At 42.2% G+C, this 15,762-nt stretch overlaps 1 protein-coding gene across 3 annotated transcripts in view; it reads left to right on the plus strand.

Annotated features, from left to right (window-relative positions):
- Window positions 1-10,284, plus strand: part of TXLNB (taxilin beta) — a 45,189-nt gene extending 34,905 nt beyond the window's left edge. For all 3 annotated transcript variants that reach the window (XM_023923485.2, XM_086877372.1, XM_023923484.2), the window contains exons 8-10: window positions 4,583-4,675; window positions 5,824-5,919; window positions 7,020-10,284. In XM_023923485.2, coding sequence (XP_023779253.2) covers window positions 4,583-4,675; window positions 5,824-5,919; window positions 7,020-7,826 — 996 coding nt within the window. In that variant the 3' untranslated portion in view covers window positions 7,827-10,284. The remainder of the gene's footprint in view (window positions 1-4,582; window positions 4,676-5,823; window positions 5,920-7,019) is intronic.
- The last annotated feature ends 5,478 nt before the right edge of the window (window positions 10,285-15,762 follow it).

Below are 15,762 nucleotides of genomic sequence, written 5' to 3' on the forward strand. Positions count from 1 at the left end.
TGATTTATGGGTGTTTGCAGTGCTCAACCACAGAACAATGTGTGTGCCTTCATTATTTGCTGTAACTACCCTTCAGGCAGGTTTCTAATACAGCAAAGCACTGAAGTACATACATAGAAGGAAACAAGTTTACCAAACTGGAACTGCTGTCTTTCTAGACAGAATTCCTGTTAAAGTTAATGAAAATGCTGCTTTTGCACCCCATATGCTTTTCTGGACTGGAGTGCAAAGGCAGCATTTTCACTAACAGGAATTCTGTCTGCTAAAGACTTACAGAGAGGGGTGTCTAGGATTTCAGTGCTTAACTGTAATTTGAAACTTTCAATAAAATAAAATTACTCACCAAAATGACACCAGGAGTCAAGCTGGAGTGAAAGGCAGTAAAACCAGGAAATGGGCAGAATATACTACACTTTGCGAGCAACGCAACAATCACATTGAATAGTCGAGTGAGACTTTGAATCAATGAGTGAGAACACTAGATGACATCAAAAAAAGAGAGTATCAGTAGATTTTTCTAGATTTAAGAAACAATTATGTAGATTCTTTGATCTGTCTGTGAAATTCTCTCCAAGAAGAACCTTGAGGGGGGGGCGGTGTCAGACTGTCAGCTCCTCTTGCAGCTGCCAATCTCCTCACCCATCAGGAGGTGCCCTCCTAGCCTTGCTCACAGTTAATCATACAGGAAAGTTGTCCCAGCTTTTTCCTTGCAGATGGTCTAATTTAATTGCTACCTGTTAAGCCATCAAGAAAAGACAGTGTTAAACTGATAACCTGGAAACATGCTAAGAGGAGTTTAGTTTTTCACATGTTTTTTCAGAGGCTGAGATAAGCCAGTGAAGAACATCATATAAACTGCTGCTGACAACAGTTTCACAGGTTTTGCAATCAAACCTCAAAAGTCTCTGAGTCTGTCCTGACTGCAAACCCACTCCTAATTTTCTCAGAGTGGTTTCAGTGAAACTCTTATGTTCAACCAGATGAGAAAAAATTTATTCAGGCAGACCTCCATAGCCAGTTTAATGAAGCTGAAGGTATTGATAAAAACTAGAACATTTAAAACAGAAAAGGTGTTTTTAGAAAACACCAGTCAAACAAGTCTGTAAAGGCACTGAGAATACATGTGCCCCTTGCAGACTTGTGCAGACAAAAATTAGGTGATTTACTTCCTGAAATGAAACATGCAGCTAAGTCTGTTGCTCAAGTGTGAGAGCTCTGTCACTTATATATCAGCCTTCATTCAGAATTACTGGGAATAATAACATTGTTGATATTATTTTTGTGAATTTTTATTATTTCCAGTGTGGTAGCATCAAAAGACATCCCTCATGGACCAGATGCTATCATGAAAGATGTTGTGCAAGTGCAGAACAGAAAGAGTATAAAGAGCACTTTGAAGCGAACAACACAAAGCAATAAATAGATATTATGCCCCATCCCTGGAAGTGTTCCAAGACAGGTTGGATGGGACTTTGAGCAACCTGCCCATGGCAGAGATGGTCTTTGGGGTCTCTTCTACACAAGTCTTTCTATGATCAACAGAGGAACAGCTGCATGGAAATTTATGAGAAGATGTTGGGTCAGTGAGATAGGGAGAAGCCATAATATAACCTTCACAGTGAGATATCACTCTGTTTTAGAGGAGGTGATGAACACCCACTTCTTCCTTGAGCTAGAAGGAGCTGGGGACATCATGTTCATGCCAGCCTATCTCTGGATGGCACAATGTGCCAGAGACAGACAAATCTGGCACTCCAAATGGTGACAAGGATCTGGCACCAGCTGAGAAGGGACACCAAAACTGTGGTGGTGCTTCCCAGGATGCTGCAGGCTCTCCCCAGGCATGATGTTTAGGCAGACTATTTTAGCTCCACACATTGAAACAAAATAAAAATTAAGAAGCCAGCCAAGACCTTTAATTTTTGGTAGCCAGCACAGTGCAACCACTAAGCCATATCAACCTAGAATATAACAAGGCCAAAGGGGTGTCCCCATCGTAGCACCCTCTCAGCATGGCAATGCTGAGGAGCCCCCAGTTCCCTTCCCCCAAGGCCTTGCACTCACAGCAGTGCTGCCTCTGCCCTCACTGCCCACACAGTCCTGCTGGATGCGGCAAGGGGAACCTCATCTCCCTGACCTTGGAGCACAAGTGCATGCTCCAAGTGAGTGACATCTCTCACAGCCCATTCCCAGACACTATGAAAACATTCATTTATTATTCATTTTAAGCTGCAGAAGCTATTCTTAGTGCTATGGTGCTGCTTAGGGCCCCAGCTGAGGTCAGAGCTTGCCCTGTTCAAACGTGAAATGTTTTTGACCTAATTAAACGATACTCAATTTTGACAGAATTGAGGTGAGCTTTTTTAAAGCAGATCTGGGCTAGGAGCCTCAGTTCTCTGGCTCCCACCACTGCTTCGTCACCTGGCTTTAGCATGCTCAGGCATTTCTCCCTAGAGCTGTGATATCTCTTCCAAATGCCAATGATCCATTGACACACTTGGTACCAGTGTCCCACCAAGGCTGTGGAACTTGGCCTGCTAAAACAAATCCCTCTGAGTTTTTGTTTGTGCCTAGGTCACAGCTCTGGCTACAGCCTTATATGAATACAGACATGCAAGATTCGTGTCAACTAGCTCTGATATTGGCACCATGGAGTGCTCTGTACAGGTAAACCTCCCATGTCTTCACCCAGCTCCATGGGGAAGAGCTGCTGCCTGTACCCTCCTCAGCCTCCAAGGCCCTTACAGCCCAGGTTATACTTGGCTGGAACCGTGCATCTGTGGCTGTGGCAAGGGGCACCATAACAACTACCTTGTACAAACATGATACATAATATAACCATGCCTGGTTTCAAAATCAGAATGAAACCCACCCAACTATTAGCAACTTCTTCTAAATCTCCTTTTCCTCAGTAACTTCACAGTAGTATCAGGGGAGGGGGTGAGTTGGCTTGCACCACACTAAAGAAAAGCTCCTAGATAATCCTTTATCCAGCTCTCTGCTGATGTGTAGAGAGGGGAAACCAGAAATCCCACACCCTGGAATACTGCAGGCTGCTCTTGACCCTCCCTGTGCTCTGCACCCACCCTGCCTCAGCCACCACATGTGACACCATCATTTTTCCTAAGAGCTGCCAGACTGGACAGATGAAATGTCTGATGACCTAAACACTGCTGGGGAACTTCTGGCACCAGAAGGAATGGAACAAGCTGGATCTGGTCTTCTTTTCCAAAGGGGGAAAAAAACAACAAACGAACAACACTAAACAAACAAAACAACAACAAAAACCAAGCCATCCAGAAAAAGCCAAAACCAAGAAAACCTTACAGAAAAAAACCCTCAGATCTTCCGAACATTTGTTCCCCCAAAACCATCTGATGATTTTAGATACAAAATATTGCAATAATGACAAAATACAGGCACAGATAAACTTTCACATGGCTGCCAGGTATAAACTGATCACAAAATACAGAGCCCTGGTAGTCTGAAATGTTGGCACATCGCAACAGAACTTTCTTCCACTCTGCTTCACAGAGTGAAGTGAAACTGGTAGAAGAGGCTGGCTGGGGATGGCTTGCTCTGTCTTTGTTGGCTTTGCCTACAGCTGCAGTCCAAAACAGAGCTGACAAGGTGCCCTCTCAGCTTGCTCAAGCTGTGGTGCAGGGATGCATCTTGAAGGAATCCAGTGCAGAATCACAGCGGTGTGAAAGTGAAGGGTGGGCTTTGCTTACATGCCAGGTAACATAGAAAGTGAGCAGTGACCCTGCTCTCAACAGAGGACTCCAGTGAAGCACATCAAGCACTGCCTGTGCAGCTCCTGGCCACAGCCTGAGCCACCAGGTGGAAAGAAGGAAGAGGGGAAACCATGACTGCAGTGTGGTGTGGGGATACCTCTCCCCCAGCTCACTTGGACATCAAAAGCATCATAGCCAGGGTAGCACCCAGGTCCCAGCCTGCCTGGAGGAGTACTCTGAGTAATCCACAAGACAGGCGAACAGCCAGGCAGCCAGGCAGTATTGACCTGCTCTGTCAGGGCTGAAGCCTCAGATCAAAGCTGGGGTTTGGTGACATCTACATGGTGAAGCAAGGCTTAGAGCTCAGACACAGCTCTGTTCGCACTGGCTCTCACCTTGAGTTGATCACACGGAATGGTCCTGCACAGCATCAGTGGTTGGACCAGCTCAGGTTAGTCCTTGCCTATGGAGATGGACCAGGGATCAAACCAAGGGAAATGTTTTCAGAAGTCTTGATATCTACAGAATTACTTTTCTTCAGGACACCACAGCTGCAACATTCAGGAGAATAGGGAATCCATAACTCCCAGGTATTTTTAAAATCACACGTCTGGCTCTTTCTATTCTTACTCAGTTTTCTTTCTGCAATGGAGGAATCATAATAGTTTGCAACCAGAAAAAGATCCATAGAGTTTCTTTTCCCTGATGTTTGTGCTTCATGGTCTCCAAACAGAAGCTAATTTCCATGTCCAAACACAATAGTTATTTTATTATTTTCTACCAAAGTAGAAGTTCACCATCCTGGATGTTCTGAAATTACTGAAGGTTCTTTTTCTCTGTTAATGCAGATCACTCTCTACTCTGAGAGGTTTGAAGAATTTCAGAAAACATTGGCCAAAAGCAATGAAGTATTTGCCACATTCAAACAGGAGATGGAAAAAGTGAGTAGGAGCTCATGCCTGAACTCTGTAGTTGATACTTTCCTTTTAGATTTTGGAATTTCTCACTCTAATAATTCTACCTGAGATGAGGCCATCTCTGCACATTTTGAAAAATAATTTCATCAACATTCAAATAAGATTTAGGACACACTCAGTCACGATCAACAACAGGTTAGATTTCAGCTCTGCAAGCTGAACAGCAGAAAGGAGAGTAGAAAGCTCTCCATTTCAGCTAAAACTGAAAATGCCTGGAAGAATAAATATTTCACCTAAAATATAATGTGGTGGTTGGGTACAGATCCCTAAGACATACCAGAGAGGGAGTCTGGGACCACATTTATCAGACCATGTTCCTAGGAGTGCCCAGAACCTTCAGGTGACTGACACTGGTAGAGCTTGACATAGGCTTCACATCTTTCCACTGGAGTGTGTAGGCAGAGCTGAAGCCCACCAACCCCTTTGCACCATGTGGAAACAGTCTAAGAGACTGTTTAAATAACAAATAAAATAATAATGATTTTTAAAAAAATTATTTAAAAATAAATAAATTTCCTTCTTATTTCCTGTAATTATTTCCTGAATGAGTTTAAAACCAAACACATCTACATATTGTACCTGCTTTCATAAAACAATATTCTGCTCTGCCACCAAGACTCAAAACCCTCATCTAATAATTCTTCACAGAGAGTTCTGCCTGCAGAAAACCAGTAGGAAAAATGGTGCTATTTAGCTAGTGGTGTGTTCTAGAGGTAGTATAGAGGGGTGACTAGTCCAGGGGGAGCTTCCCTGGCCTCGAGGGCTCAGAAGAGCTTTAACTTCCCAGCAGTCTAACACTGCAGTCTGGGAAAGAGACAAACAGATTCCACCACTTATTTGCCTTTTTTTTTTTGTGGTAGTTTGTATGCTGGAAGTTTGCTATAATCAACTGGTCCTACTTTTGGGACTACAGACTAGAGGCTGAAAGTGATATAGAAGCTACTTCAAATGAAATCCATCCCTCAGCATAAATTACTACTCAGCACAGGCACTACAGCCAATGGTAGCAGAGTTATGAGTAGGGCCAAAGACTCAAATAAAGGGACTGTCCTAATTTCATCTTCAGCATGGAATATCTGTTGTGATTCAGCTTTTTTCCCTGATTTCTATAGATGACAAAGAAAATGAAGAAGTTGGAAAAAGATACTGCTACATGGAAATCCAGGTTTGAGAACTGTAACAGAGCGTTACTGGACATGATTGAAGAGGTGAGCAGTCTTTCCCATCTCAAGATGCATCCTTTTTCCCATGTAAAGCTTTAACTAAGAGGTGAGATAACCTGAAAATCCCAGAAGTCAGAGAGAAATGTCTTCTTGAATCTAAGGTCTTTCTTTCAAGCTACCTTGATAATTGAATGTTTTTAGAGAAAAAGACAATCCCAGCTGGTAGGGCTTTTAGATTGTGCAGGCATCCACAACATCCATGAGAAACTGAATTATGTAACTCTGAATTTTAAGTGCTCTAAAAATGGGTGATTCTTAATGCTCTCCCATAGAAGCAAATTGGCATTACTTCACTTCATGCTACTTTCTGCATAAGAGCATCCACTCAGGGAATTAATGTGTTCTAGCTAATGAACTTTAAAATCATGCCTTTCATTAACTTCCTGTGTAGTCAAACTCTAAGAGTCAAAAGCAAGTACTGTGTCCCACCAGACTTTTAAATGTACTGTCCCAGGGGCATTGCAAAGGAAGTTCATTCAAACATTGGAACTCATTCAAAGAAGATAAGAGGCTGCCTGAAGTTTCACCCCAAACATATGCTGAACTTGGACCAAATCTTTCTGGTCAGCTTTATAGCTCTGTACTATTGCTGTTTCTATTTTTATGGATTTCTCTAGCTCTTCTTTACTCACTGGGTGTAGAAAATGTTCCAATTCAGGATGCTCTCACAGAACAGAATCTAGATAAACAAAAAATATAAAGCAGTTTGTTTTCCTCCAAATTCACACCCACACCAACCAAAAGTCCAAGTAGGCTTTTGGTTGCTTATCCATATGGACATCCACTATGCTTTTCCATCTCTCCAGATCATCAGCAGGTATTCTTGCAAATATATTTGAGTGAAATTGATCTGAATATGTATCCAGAATGTTAACACACTGTAGTTACAGGGATGAATTTCCTCTTGAAGCTTTGGTCCAAAAGACCATAGCTATTGAAGAGCAGCTGGTGAAAGTCAGCCACCCAGCAGCATCCTCTGCTGCTGGCTGCTTAGATCTCAAGTAATTTCCTAATTCCCAGTTCCACTAATGAATCGCATGCACTCAAACTGAGCCTGTACCTTTGCCTGATGTCTTTGACTACAGAAAGCCATGAGGTCCAAGGAATATGAGTGCTTCATGCTGAAAATCCAGAGACTAGAGAACCTTTGCCGTGCTCTGCAGGAGGAGAGGAATGAATTGTACAAAAAAATAAAGCAAGCACAGTTCCCAGAAGAGGTTAATGGAAATGGCATTTTAGAAGAAGAAGAAGAAGATGAAGAAGATGATACTGAAATGACTCCTTCCTCCTCTGAGCAGGCAAGCATTGAGCTGCATGAGAGTGACAAGCGGATGCTGAAGCAGCTGGCTGAAGCTTTCAGGGTGTCCCACAAGGCAGAAGAGTCCCTCCCAAGCAACAGCAGCAATCCAGAGACCTGTGACACTCAAACAAGTAATGCTGTCCTGGCGCCAGAACCCCCCACTCCTCTCATTCCACATTCAGAGGCTGGGAATCACTGTGAGCAGCCCAGCATGAGCACACCAACACCCACTGAACACCCTCCAGCACCCACTGAAAGTAAGACAGGCCCCACTGAGAATGTGTCAAAGCCCACCAAAAGCACAACCTCACTTCCAGACAGGGTGCCAACACACACAGAAAGTGTGCCAGTGCCTCCCGAGAGTGTGCTTGTACCCACTGGGAATCTGCCAATACCCACTGAAAGCATGCCAGCAAGCCCTGAAAATGTGCCCACACCCACACAAAACACACCCATTTCCCTTGGGAATACACCAGTACCCATTCAGTACCCACCAAAAGCTGCAGAATGTGCCAATGACCCAGCAGATAGATCAGTCCAGGGTCAGTCTGCGGAGCAAACAGGGGACACAGACATGGAAGCAGTGGATTGAAGACAACCTTGTGTCCAGGCTTGTCTTCTGCAAACCAGAGCTCTGCTTTGTCCTCTAAATGGATATGTTTGGTTTTTTTAAGAAAAAAAAATTGGTTCCTAAAACATAGTCATGTATGCAAATGAAATGCACTTCTCTTTGCTACCACTATCCAGTAATAATGGGTCTGCAAATTTTGCAGCCCTTCATCTGCTTGAAGTATAATATTTCCTTAATGACATGAAAATACAATGAAATCACAGGATCTTTTTTTCCCAGATGAGTCATCTCATTCAGGAAAATAATTTCAGTGTTGCACTTCCATGTTTCAAAAACCATTGCAATTCTCATGCATATATTTAAAGACTCATAATTAATTCTATTTATTTTGACATTGCATAAAAGATGGCCTACTTGGACAAACAGTGATTTTTATAAATGAGGTGGAAGGAATCTATAATTATAAAGTAAAATAGTGAAACCATAAATGTGGTCAGCCATATCCAAGGAGTGGTGCAACAACTAGAGGTGAATTTTTTGGGCAAAGAAATGACCGCACAGCACTGTGCCCCAAATACCCACAAGCTTTCAGCCTTACCTTCCATTGGCCTTTTCTTCTCAGTGTTCTAGAATGGAATTAGAGGGAAAGGGAAAAGATCTTTTCTAGATTCACATAAAATAACTGCAAACAAGAGCAATTTCCAAATTGATGGTAGTTCCCTAGGTAGGGGTGGAAAGTCTCTTTCTACATCCAACAGAAAAATGCTACATTGTCACACTATTTGAAATCACAAGGCTGGCAGTGGGGATCATGCTTGTTTCCAGTTCACAAATGAGGTGAGAAGTCCAGAAGTTGGTTGTAGATCCCAGTTTCTAGGCAAGGAGCAGAAAGCAGAGTGGAAGGTACCAGGATGTATTCCAGAAGAACACAGAACAATCCTGTGATCATACTTCTGGATGGTGCTGTCCCTCCCAGTTACAGCCACATGAACCACAGCTTCCTCCTGGCACTGCTGCATGTGCTAATGCTCCCAGAAGGATGAGGACACTCGCCTGTCACCCCATTCTGGAAGCAGAGCACAAGTCAATAAGCCAGAAGCAAAGAAGAACCAGGAAAGCAGGAATGCCTCTCACAGACACCTCCAGGGACTGGCTACATTCTCATCCCCTTTCTTGTCTAACTGGCTCTTCCCATCTCCCTGCCAACAGCTATTGCTTAATAACATCACCTTGTCAGAATCTTGTTATTCTGGTGCCAAGAACAGAGATGAAGAAGGAGGGAGGCAAGAGAGGGTACCTACCTGCTCAGCTCTACAGTCTCAAGCAAGGAGAGTAAGCAGGCTTTTTGAAAGAAGGTTAAAACAATCCTCTGGGCACATTCCTTGTTTCTCACCTCCTTCCTCTGAATTCCATCCTGGCCTTTCAGAGTCTGAGCTGGATAGCTTAAGAAATTGAAAAGGCCAATTAAACAAGATGTTTAGAGGTTGGAAAGGGAAATCTTACAATCAAGGAAACCCATGTTTATAGACAAATCCCATGAAGACCCTGAAGACAAAGTGACTCATTCAAGCCAAAGTTGAAATACAGGTGAACCAAGAGGGAAGATGTCATCTTTGACACACTGTGGGAAACAGTGGCCACAGAGTCCTTCTAGCATGCCCCCCTGCAAAAATGAATCTTTGAATCTTTGCTTACTGCCAATACGGTCTGTACCCTGGTTAAATATGTCTGTGAACTGCTTCATCCAGCCTTTTCCAGGGCTAACCCTTGGAGTATACAGAGCATAAACTCCAAGTGTGTTTGGATATGGCCTGTAGCTATTATGACAACAGTTTTCAAATGTGAATGCCTTATGTTAGATAACAAGACCTACAGGATTTATCTCATGTCTTTAATCATGTGAAAGTAGATAATTTGAGTTTTACTTATCTTAAGCTCCTTTTATTAGCAGTGGAGAAGAAAAAACATCTTTTGAGGACAAGTTATCCCATGATAAGACTGGCATCAAGTCAGAAGGAATTACTTTCTCTCTGAAGATGATCTTTCTCTTCAGATTCTAGAGCCAGCCCAAGATAACTAATTCAAATTTAATGCGCCTATTGTTAGGTATCTAAATTAGGCAACATGAATCCCATCAAATATTATGATTCAAAGCCCTAAGTAAATGGCCATCTCTGAAAACCAAGCTAGTTGTGTGCCTGTGAAAACATTAATCTTTAACAAATCTGTATCCCAAGATAAAAAGTTATTCTCACGTGATACACTTTTTTTTTTGGTTTCCATTGACTTAAGTTGGTAGAAATATAGTTTCCATTACAAGTTTTGTTTGTTATTAGGGTGACTTTTAAAATTAATGCTATTTACATACTTGTTAATGTTTTGGGCATTTTAATTTTTGTTTTATTATGTTGCCATTTTAGTAACCACCTGCATGATACCAACTTATTTTTCTTTAAATACACCCTTCTTTGTCTTCAAATAGCCTTCAGTTGTTGATGTTTTCTTTTACATTCAAATATTCGGTGCAATAATAATGGCCTTGCAACTTTAGATTGGTTCCACTTTGCATAATCACTATGGTCACATCTTTAATTATGTAATTGATGTCTCATACCTTCAAACTTCAGCAAGCAGCGAGACAGGGATCCTGCAGATAAAAACTTCCTACATGGTTATGATTTATTCTTACAGCATCATTCCTCATGAATAAATACACAGCCTTCTGGGAAAATTACTCCCACTCTATTCCACCTTCCTCATTTTTGCCCTTGAAATTCTAACACTGCACTCATGTACTTGCAGCTCCTATTACTATGATTTTCTCACACACCTGTTGCTTCTCTTCTTTAATACCATGTACCAACTGCCTGTTATCCCAGCAGTTTCCTCCTCATTTTCAGTGTATGCACACATACAACACTGAAAGCACAGGAGAGTGACCTCCATGGCTTTTAGTTTCAGGATTTGGCTTGACGTGTTTACAGGAGATGAGAATTGTAGGGAAAATTCTGGCTGATCCCAGAACTATGGAGATGGTTTATGTGTAATCTCATGGCCTGTAGAGCTGTGGAAAGTTGGAGTACCCTCAGTAGAAGTGGATAATCTGTAAAATTTAACCAAACACCTCTTCACCATCCACTGCATCAGATTGGAAGATTAAATAACCATCACCATCGCAGATTTCTGTGTGCTAACCTACATTCTCTCATTCTTCTTCAACATTAATTCCTGGCCTCCCTTGCTCTTGTTTTCCACTGGTACTCAGTAAAAAAATTGACTATGTATAACATCCTTGTGAAAAGTCTTTGGGATGGCCATCTGCACAACAGCTCTGCTGCACTTCCCTCAGATGCCTCTGCTCTCAAGGCACAGAAACCCACATTTCTGTAGGTTTCAACACTTATTTGGAGGCAGTAAATGAGATCTGCCACCCCAGTGTTCATTGTTATCATCATCATTCTACTAATCTGGCAGTCTCATCAGTCCTGGTGTGTTCCATGGTTGCCTCCTTCAGTCTTGCTTTTTTCCCACGCAATTATTCCCTTACCATCAGGCACAGATTTGGGGGTGAGGAGAGGTGATGATGGTAGCCATTTCTTCCTTATTAAGAAGCAATAGCTTTTTTTTATTTTTATTTTTATTTTTTTAAATCAGCATTTGCTGAGATTCATTTGGTTTCTGGAATTTCTGATTTCTCAGTTTAGGTGGTCCAGGTGCCCTATGGCTGACACCATAGAAAGCATAAAACATAGAAAGCTGACACCAGAAAACTTCAGCCTGCACACTGCCAGCTAGTTCAGGTTCTGAAAAACAAAGTTGCAAACTGAACACACAGTGTCACAGCCAATCCCACACAGAAAAGAACCTTAACTCCCAAGGGTCGAGCACTGCTAGTCATCTCTTCCCATGTGCTTGCCTCCAGTTTCCAGAGAAATAAAAATAAAATGCCATCTCTGGCAGAAACATGAGTTACAGCTTGTCCCCCTGTGCCCCTATTCAAAGCATCACTCCCACTCAGATGCTGCACCCACTGCCCTCACCATTTTGCATTTGAATTGGGCCACTCAAACAATTCAGGTTAAAAATACACCACCACAGTCACCAAGAAGAGCTAATTTTAACTCAGGTCATTGCAGTGATCCCATTGGGTTTTTGTTCTGATGCTATCTAGGGAAACACGACCTCAATTCTGGTCACCATAACTGCTAACTGAACTCCACCCATCCTTTGCTCATAAAGGAATCCACACATTTGGATGTTAACTCTGGAGTATAATGCTGTTCTCAGAGTTAATGGAAACCTTTCCATTGACTATTTTAACAGGCATCTCCTGGACTGAATACAGTTTGGAAAGTTGTATTTTAAACCTCAGTCTGACCCCCAACACAAAAGACAGGGAAGACACAATAACACACATCAGTAATGACCAGCTGCAGCCTTTGGAGCTGTGTGTTACATCTGCCCACAAAGAAAGCTCTCTCGCTTCCATACAGACACCCTGGGATCTCACAGAGGAGAAGAGGTCAAGTGCCAGCAGTAGGGTGATTACTCAAACTTCAAGGATCGAATCTCTGGTCCCAGCCACTGTGATAGAGGCTAATTGGCAAAATGATTCAGCAATGTGCATGTACTGAGTTTCCTTCTTTCCTTCCCTTTCCCTTTCCTCTTTTCTTCTCCTTTTCTCTTTTCTCTTTTATTTTCTCTTCTGTCTTCTCCTCTCCTGTCCTTCTTTTCTTTTTTTAATTCTCTTCTCTTTTCTTCTCCTCTTATTACAAAATGTTATTAAGTCAAAGCTTATAGACCACAGCATCCCCAAACACAAGACCACTTGTTACACTGGAGGCTGAAGGTAATGTCAAAAAATGAGGCATTTTTTTCACAGAAAGGAGAAAACCAGTGAAGTCCATGTCATTTTTACTAGAAGCAGCCTCTGTTTGTGTGTTGGTAATGCAGTGTTACCTCCTGAAATCCAGGGTCACATTTGAATTACATCAACTGGAGATAGTTTTAAGACCATCTCTAGACTGCCAGACCATTGCACAAAGCCACACCTTTAACTGGTGCAATTCTTCACAGCTGCAGACTGTTCACAAAAGTCTAGATGACAGAAATAGAGGCTTGACACAGGGTTGAAAACCATGAGAGATGTCTTAGCAGCAGATCTCTGCACCTGCCTTGTCAACCCATTTATCTCATCTGTCATTTTCTGCCTCTTTTTTTCAATACATCCATACATCCATAAGACTTTAGATGAAAATAAATGCAGTTTACAAGCATGGGTCACAACAGCATGGTACATTCAGCTGGCTCCTCAGAAATGTGTCATGGTTTAGCCCCAGCTGGCAATTAAATGCCATGTAACCACCCCTTCACTACCCTCATCCCCACAGTGGGATGGAGAGGAAAATCAGAAAAGGTAAAATTTATGGACTGAGATAAAAACAGTTTAACAACTGAAATTTGTTAAATTACAATTAATAATAATAATAATAATAATAATAATAATAATAATAATAATAATAATAATAGTGATGAACAGGAGATAACAAAGAGTGAAAGAAAGATGAGTGATGCACAATTCAGTTGCTCAGCATCCCCTGACTGATGCCCAGCCTTTCCCTGAGCAGCAATCAGTAGCTCCTGGTCAACTCCCCACAATTCCTATACTGTACATTTCACTCTGTGGTGTGAAATAACCCCTTGGACTGCTCGTGTCAGCTGTCCTGGCCATGTTCCCTCCTGGCTTCTTGTGCACCTGCTCGTTGACAGAGCATGGAAAACTGAGAATTCCTTGACTTAGAATAAGAACTACAGAGCAAAAACTAAAGCATCAGTGTATTATCAACATTATTTTCATACTGAAACCAAAACACAGCACTGTACCAGCTACCAGGAAGAAAATTAATCCTACTCCAAACAAAGCTAGGACAAAAGTAGATTGAACTTCTTCTGTATAACATCACAGAGACCTTGTGTGTGCAGAACAGCAGCTGACAACCCACCCAAGACTTCCACATCTTTAGTTTATTATGTTTGCTGTAATCTATTTCTATGTCTCTGTTACACACATAACAATAAAGATTCTTAATGAAACACTGCTTAAGCCACAGTTACTGGTGGATTGACACATCCACACTGACATCCTAATTATGTATTAATGCAACATATCGAATGATGTGGGTGTTTTGTTACAGACCTGCAGAGCTGTAAGATGTAAGCTGTAATACATTTTAGTGGTGTTAGCTTTGCAACACCACAGCTGCAGGGCCACTGCTGCTCTGCTTGGTGCCCTTCTACTCCAGAGAGGACCTGGGTTTCTCGCTGCACCCTGGGGAATCCCACAGCTACCAGTGGATAGCAGGGGGAGACAGAGAATGCAGACACCAAGTGGTGGTGCACCTGGAACTCCTGCAAATTTTGCATTATGATCTCTGCTCTTGGGACCCTGTGTCTCACACAAATGAATGATCTTTCTGCCTCATATGTGCCTTGTAAAATGTGGGTATTGAATGTGGTTGTGAATTATTTTGAGTGCAAGTAACATTTATTGCTCAGTAAGACTAATTGCTTTCATCTAATTTAAGATGCCATTCAAAATTATAATCACGTAAACTCTTCTATTGGTAGAGAACTTCAGAGATCATGTCCGCTTCCTAAGGGAAGCAGGACCAATTTTGAAGCTATATCAGGTTGCTCAGGTCCTGTCAGTTTTGAGTATTTCCAAGGATAGAGACTGCATGTCTCTGGATACTTGTTCCCATATTTGATTTTTTTTCACTGTGAATATTTTTCTTTCTATCTAATCTTCCTTGGTGCAGCCCATGTCCTTGGCCTCCCTTCTTGCCATTATGCAGCACTGTCTTCTCTATAGCTTCCCATCATTAGTTTAAGATTCCCTCTGAGCCTTCTCCAGGATGGACAAAACCAGCCCTTGAGAGGACATGGGAAATTCTCATTTCATGACAAGAGAACCCACATACATGTTTAACTGCAACAGTGCATTCTCTGCCTGTTCACACTGCTGCTACTCAAGTAAAGAAAACAGCACTCCCCATTCACCCACCAGTCTTCCCAGTACCTCACCATGAACTCCATCACAGTGGAAACCCTCCTATATTTCTGGCATGGCAGCTCAGGTGATCATTTTCTAACCCAACCTGCTGAAAATGCCCCAGGCAGCTTTAGATAGTTATGACAATACTTAAGCAAACCAAATCATTTTGAATTGGCTTTGCTCAGGGGATGACTTTGTAGGCAGCTGTGCCAGATGAGCAGAGAAAGAACTGTTGCCCAGTAGGTGGGTTCATTCAGGTCCATTTGGAATGCAAAATCCTCATCCCTCTGCAGCTGCAGCTCCCACAGGATGTGTGGTGCAGCAACAGCTACTTGAGCACTAATTCCCATAGGCTCAAGTTCCTGTGCTTGATACAGTTTTTCTCCTGAGGTTTTATCAAAACTTTCTGAGTCCTCAGCAGAGCAGTAATTGTTAACAATAACATTTACACAGGTGTACGAACTTTCCACACATACTGTTCCTGCTTGCCAAGCAAAATGCTACAAGGATTAAGAAGAAGAAAAATGCAGCAGCACAAGAACTTGGTTAAAGCATACCCACGTGTGCTATGTTCAAACAGAGAATGCAAAACAAGCAAGAGTCTTTTCTAATCTTTAAAGGTTAAGAAGCTTAAGTCAGTCTTGTAAAGACATTTTGTCTTGTCGCGCCAGCCTATTACTGAGAAGCCACGCTAGACTAGAGTAGAATAGCAGAGAGTAGAACAGTTCAGTTGGAAGGGACCTACAATGATCATCTACTCTAACTGCCTGACCACTTCAGGGATGACCAAAAATTGAAGCTCTTTGTTGGCACTGTACAAATGCCTCTTAGACACTGACAATCTGCACCATCAGCCTGTTCCAGTATTTGACTACCCTCTTGCTAAATAAAATCTTTTCTAAT

Source organism: Cyanistes caeruleus, chromosome 2 (genome assembly GCF_971803275.1).
Source record: "Cyanistes caeruleus chromosome 2, bCyaCae1.hap1.1, whole genome shotgun sequence".
Taxonomy (NCBI): Eukaryota; Metazoa; Chordata; class Aves; order Passeriformes; family Paridae; genus Cyanistes; species Cyanistes caeruleus.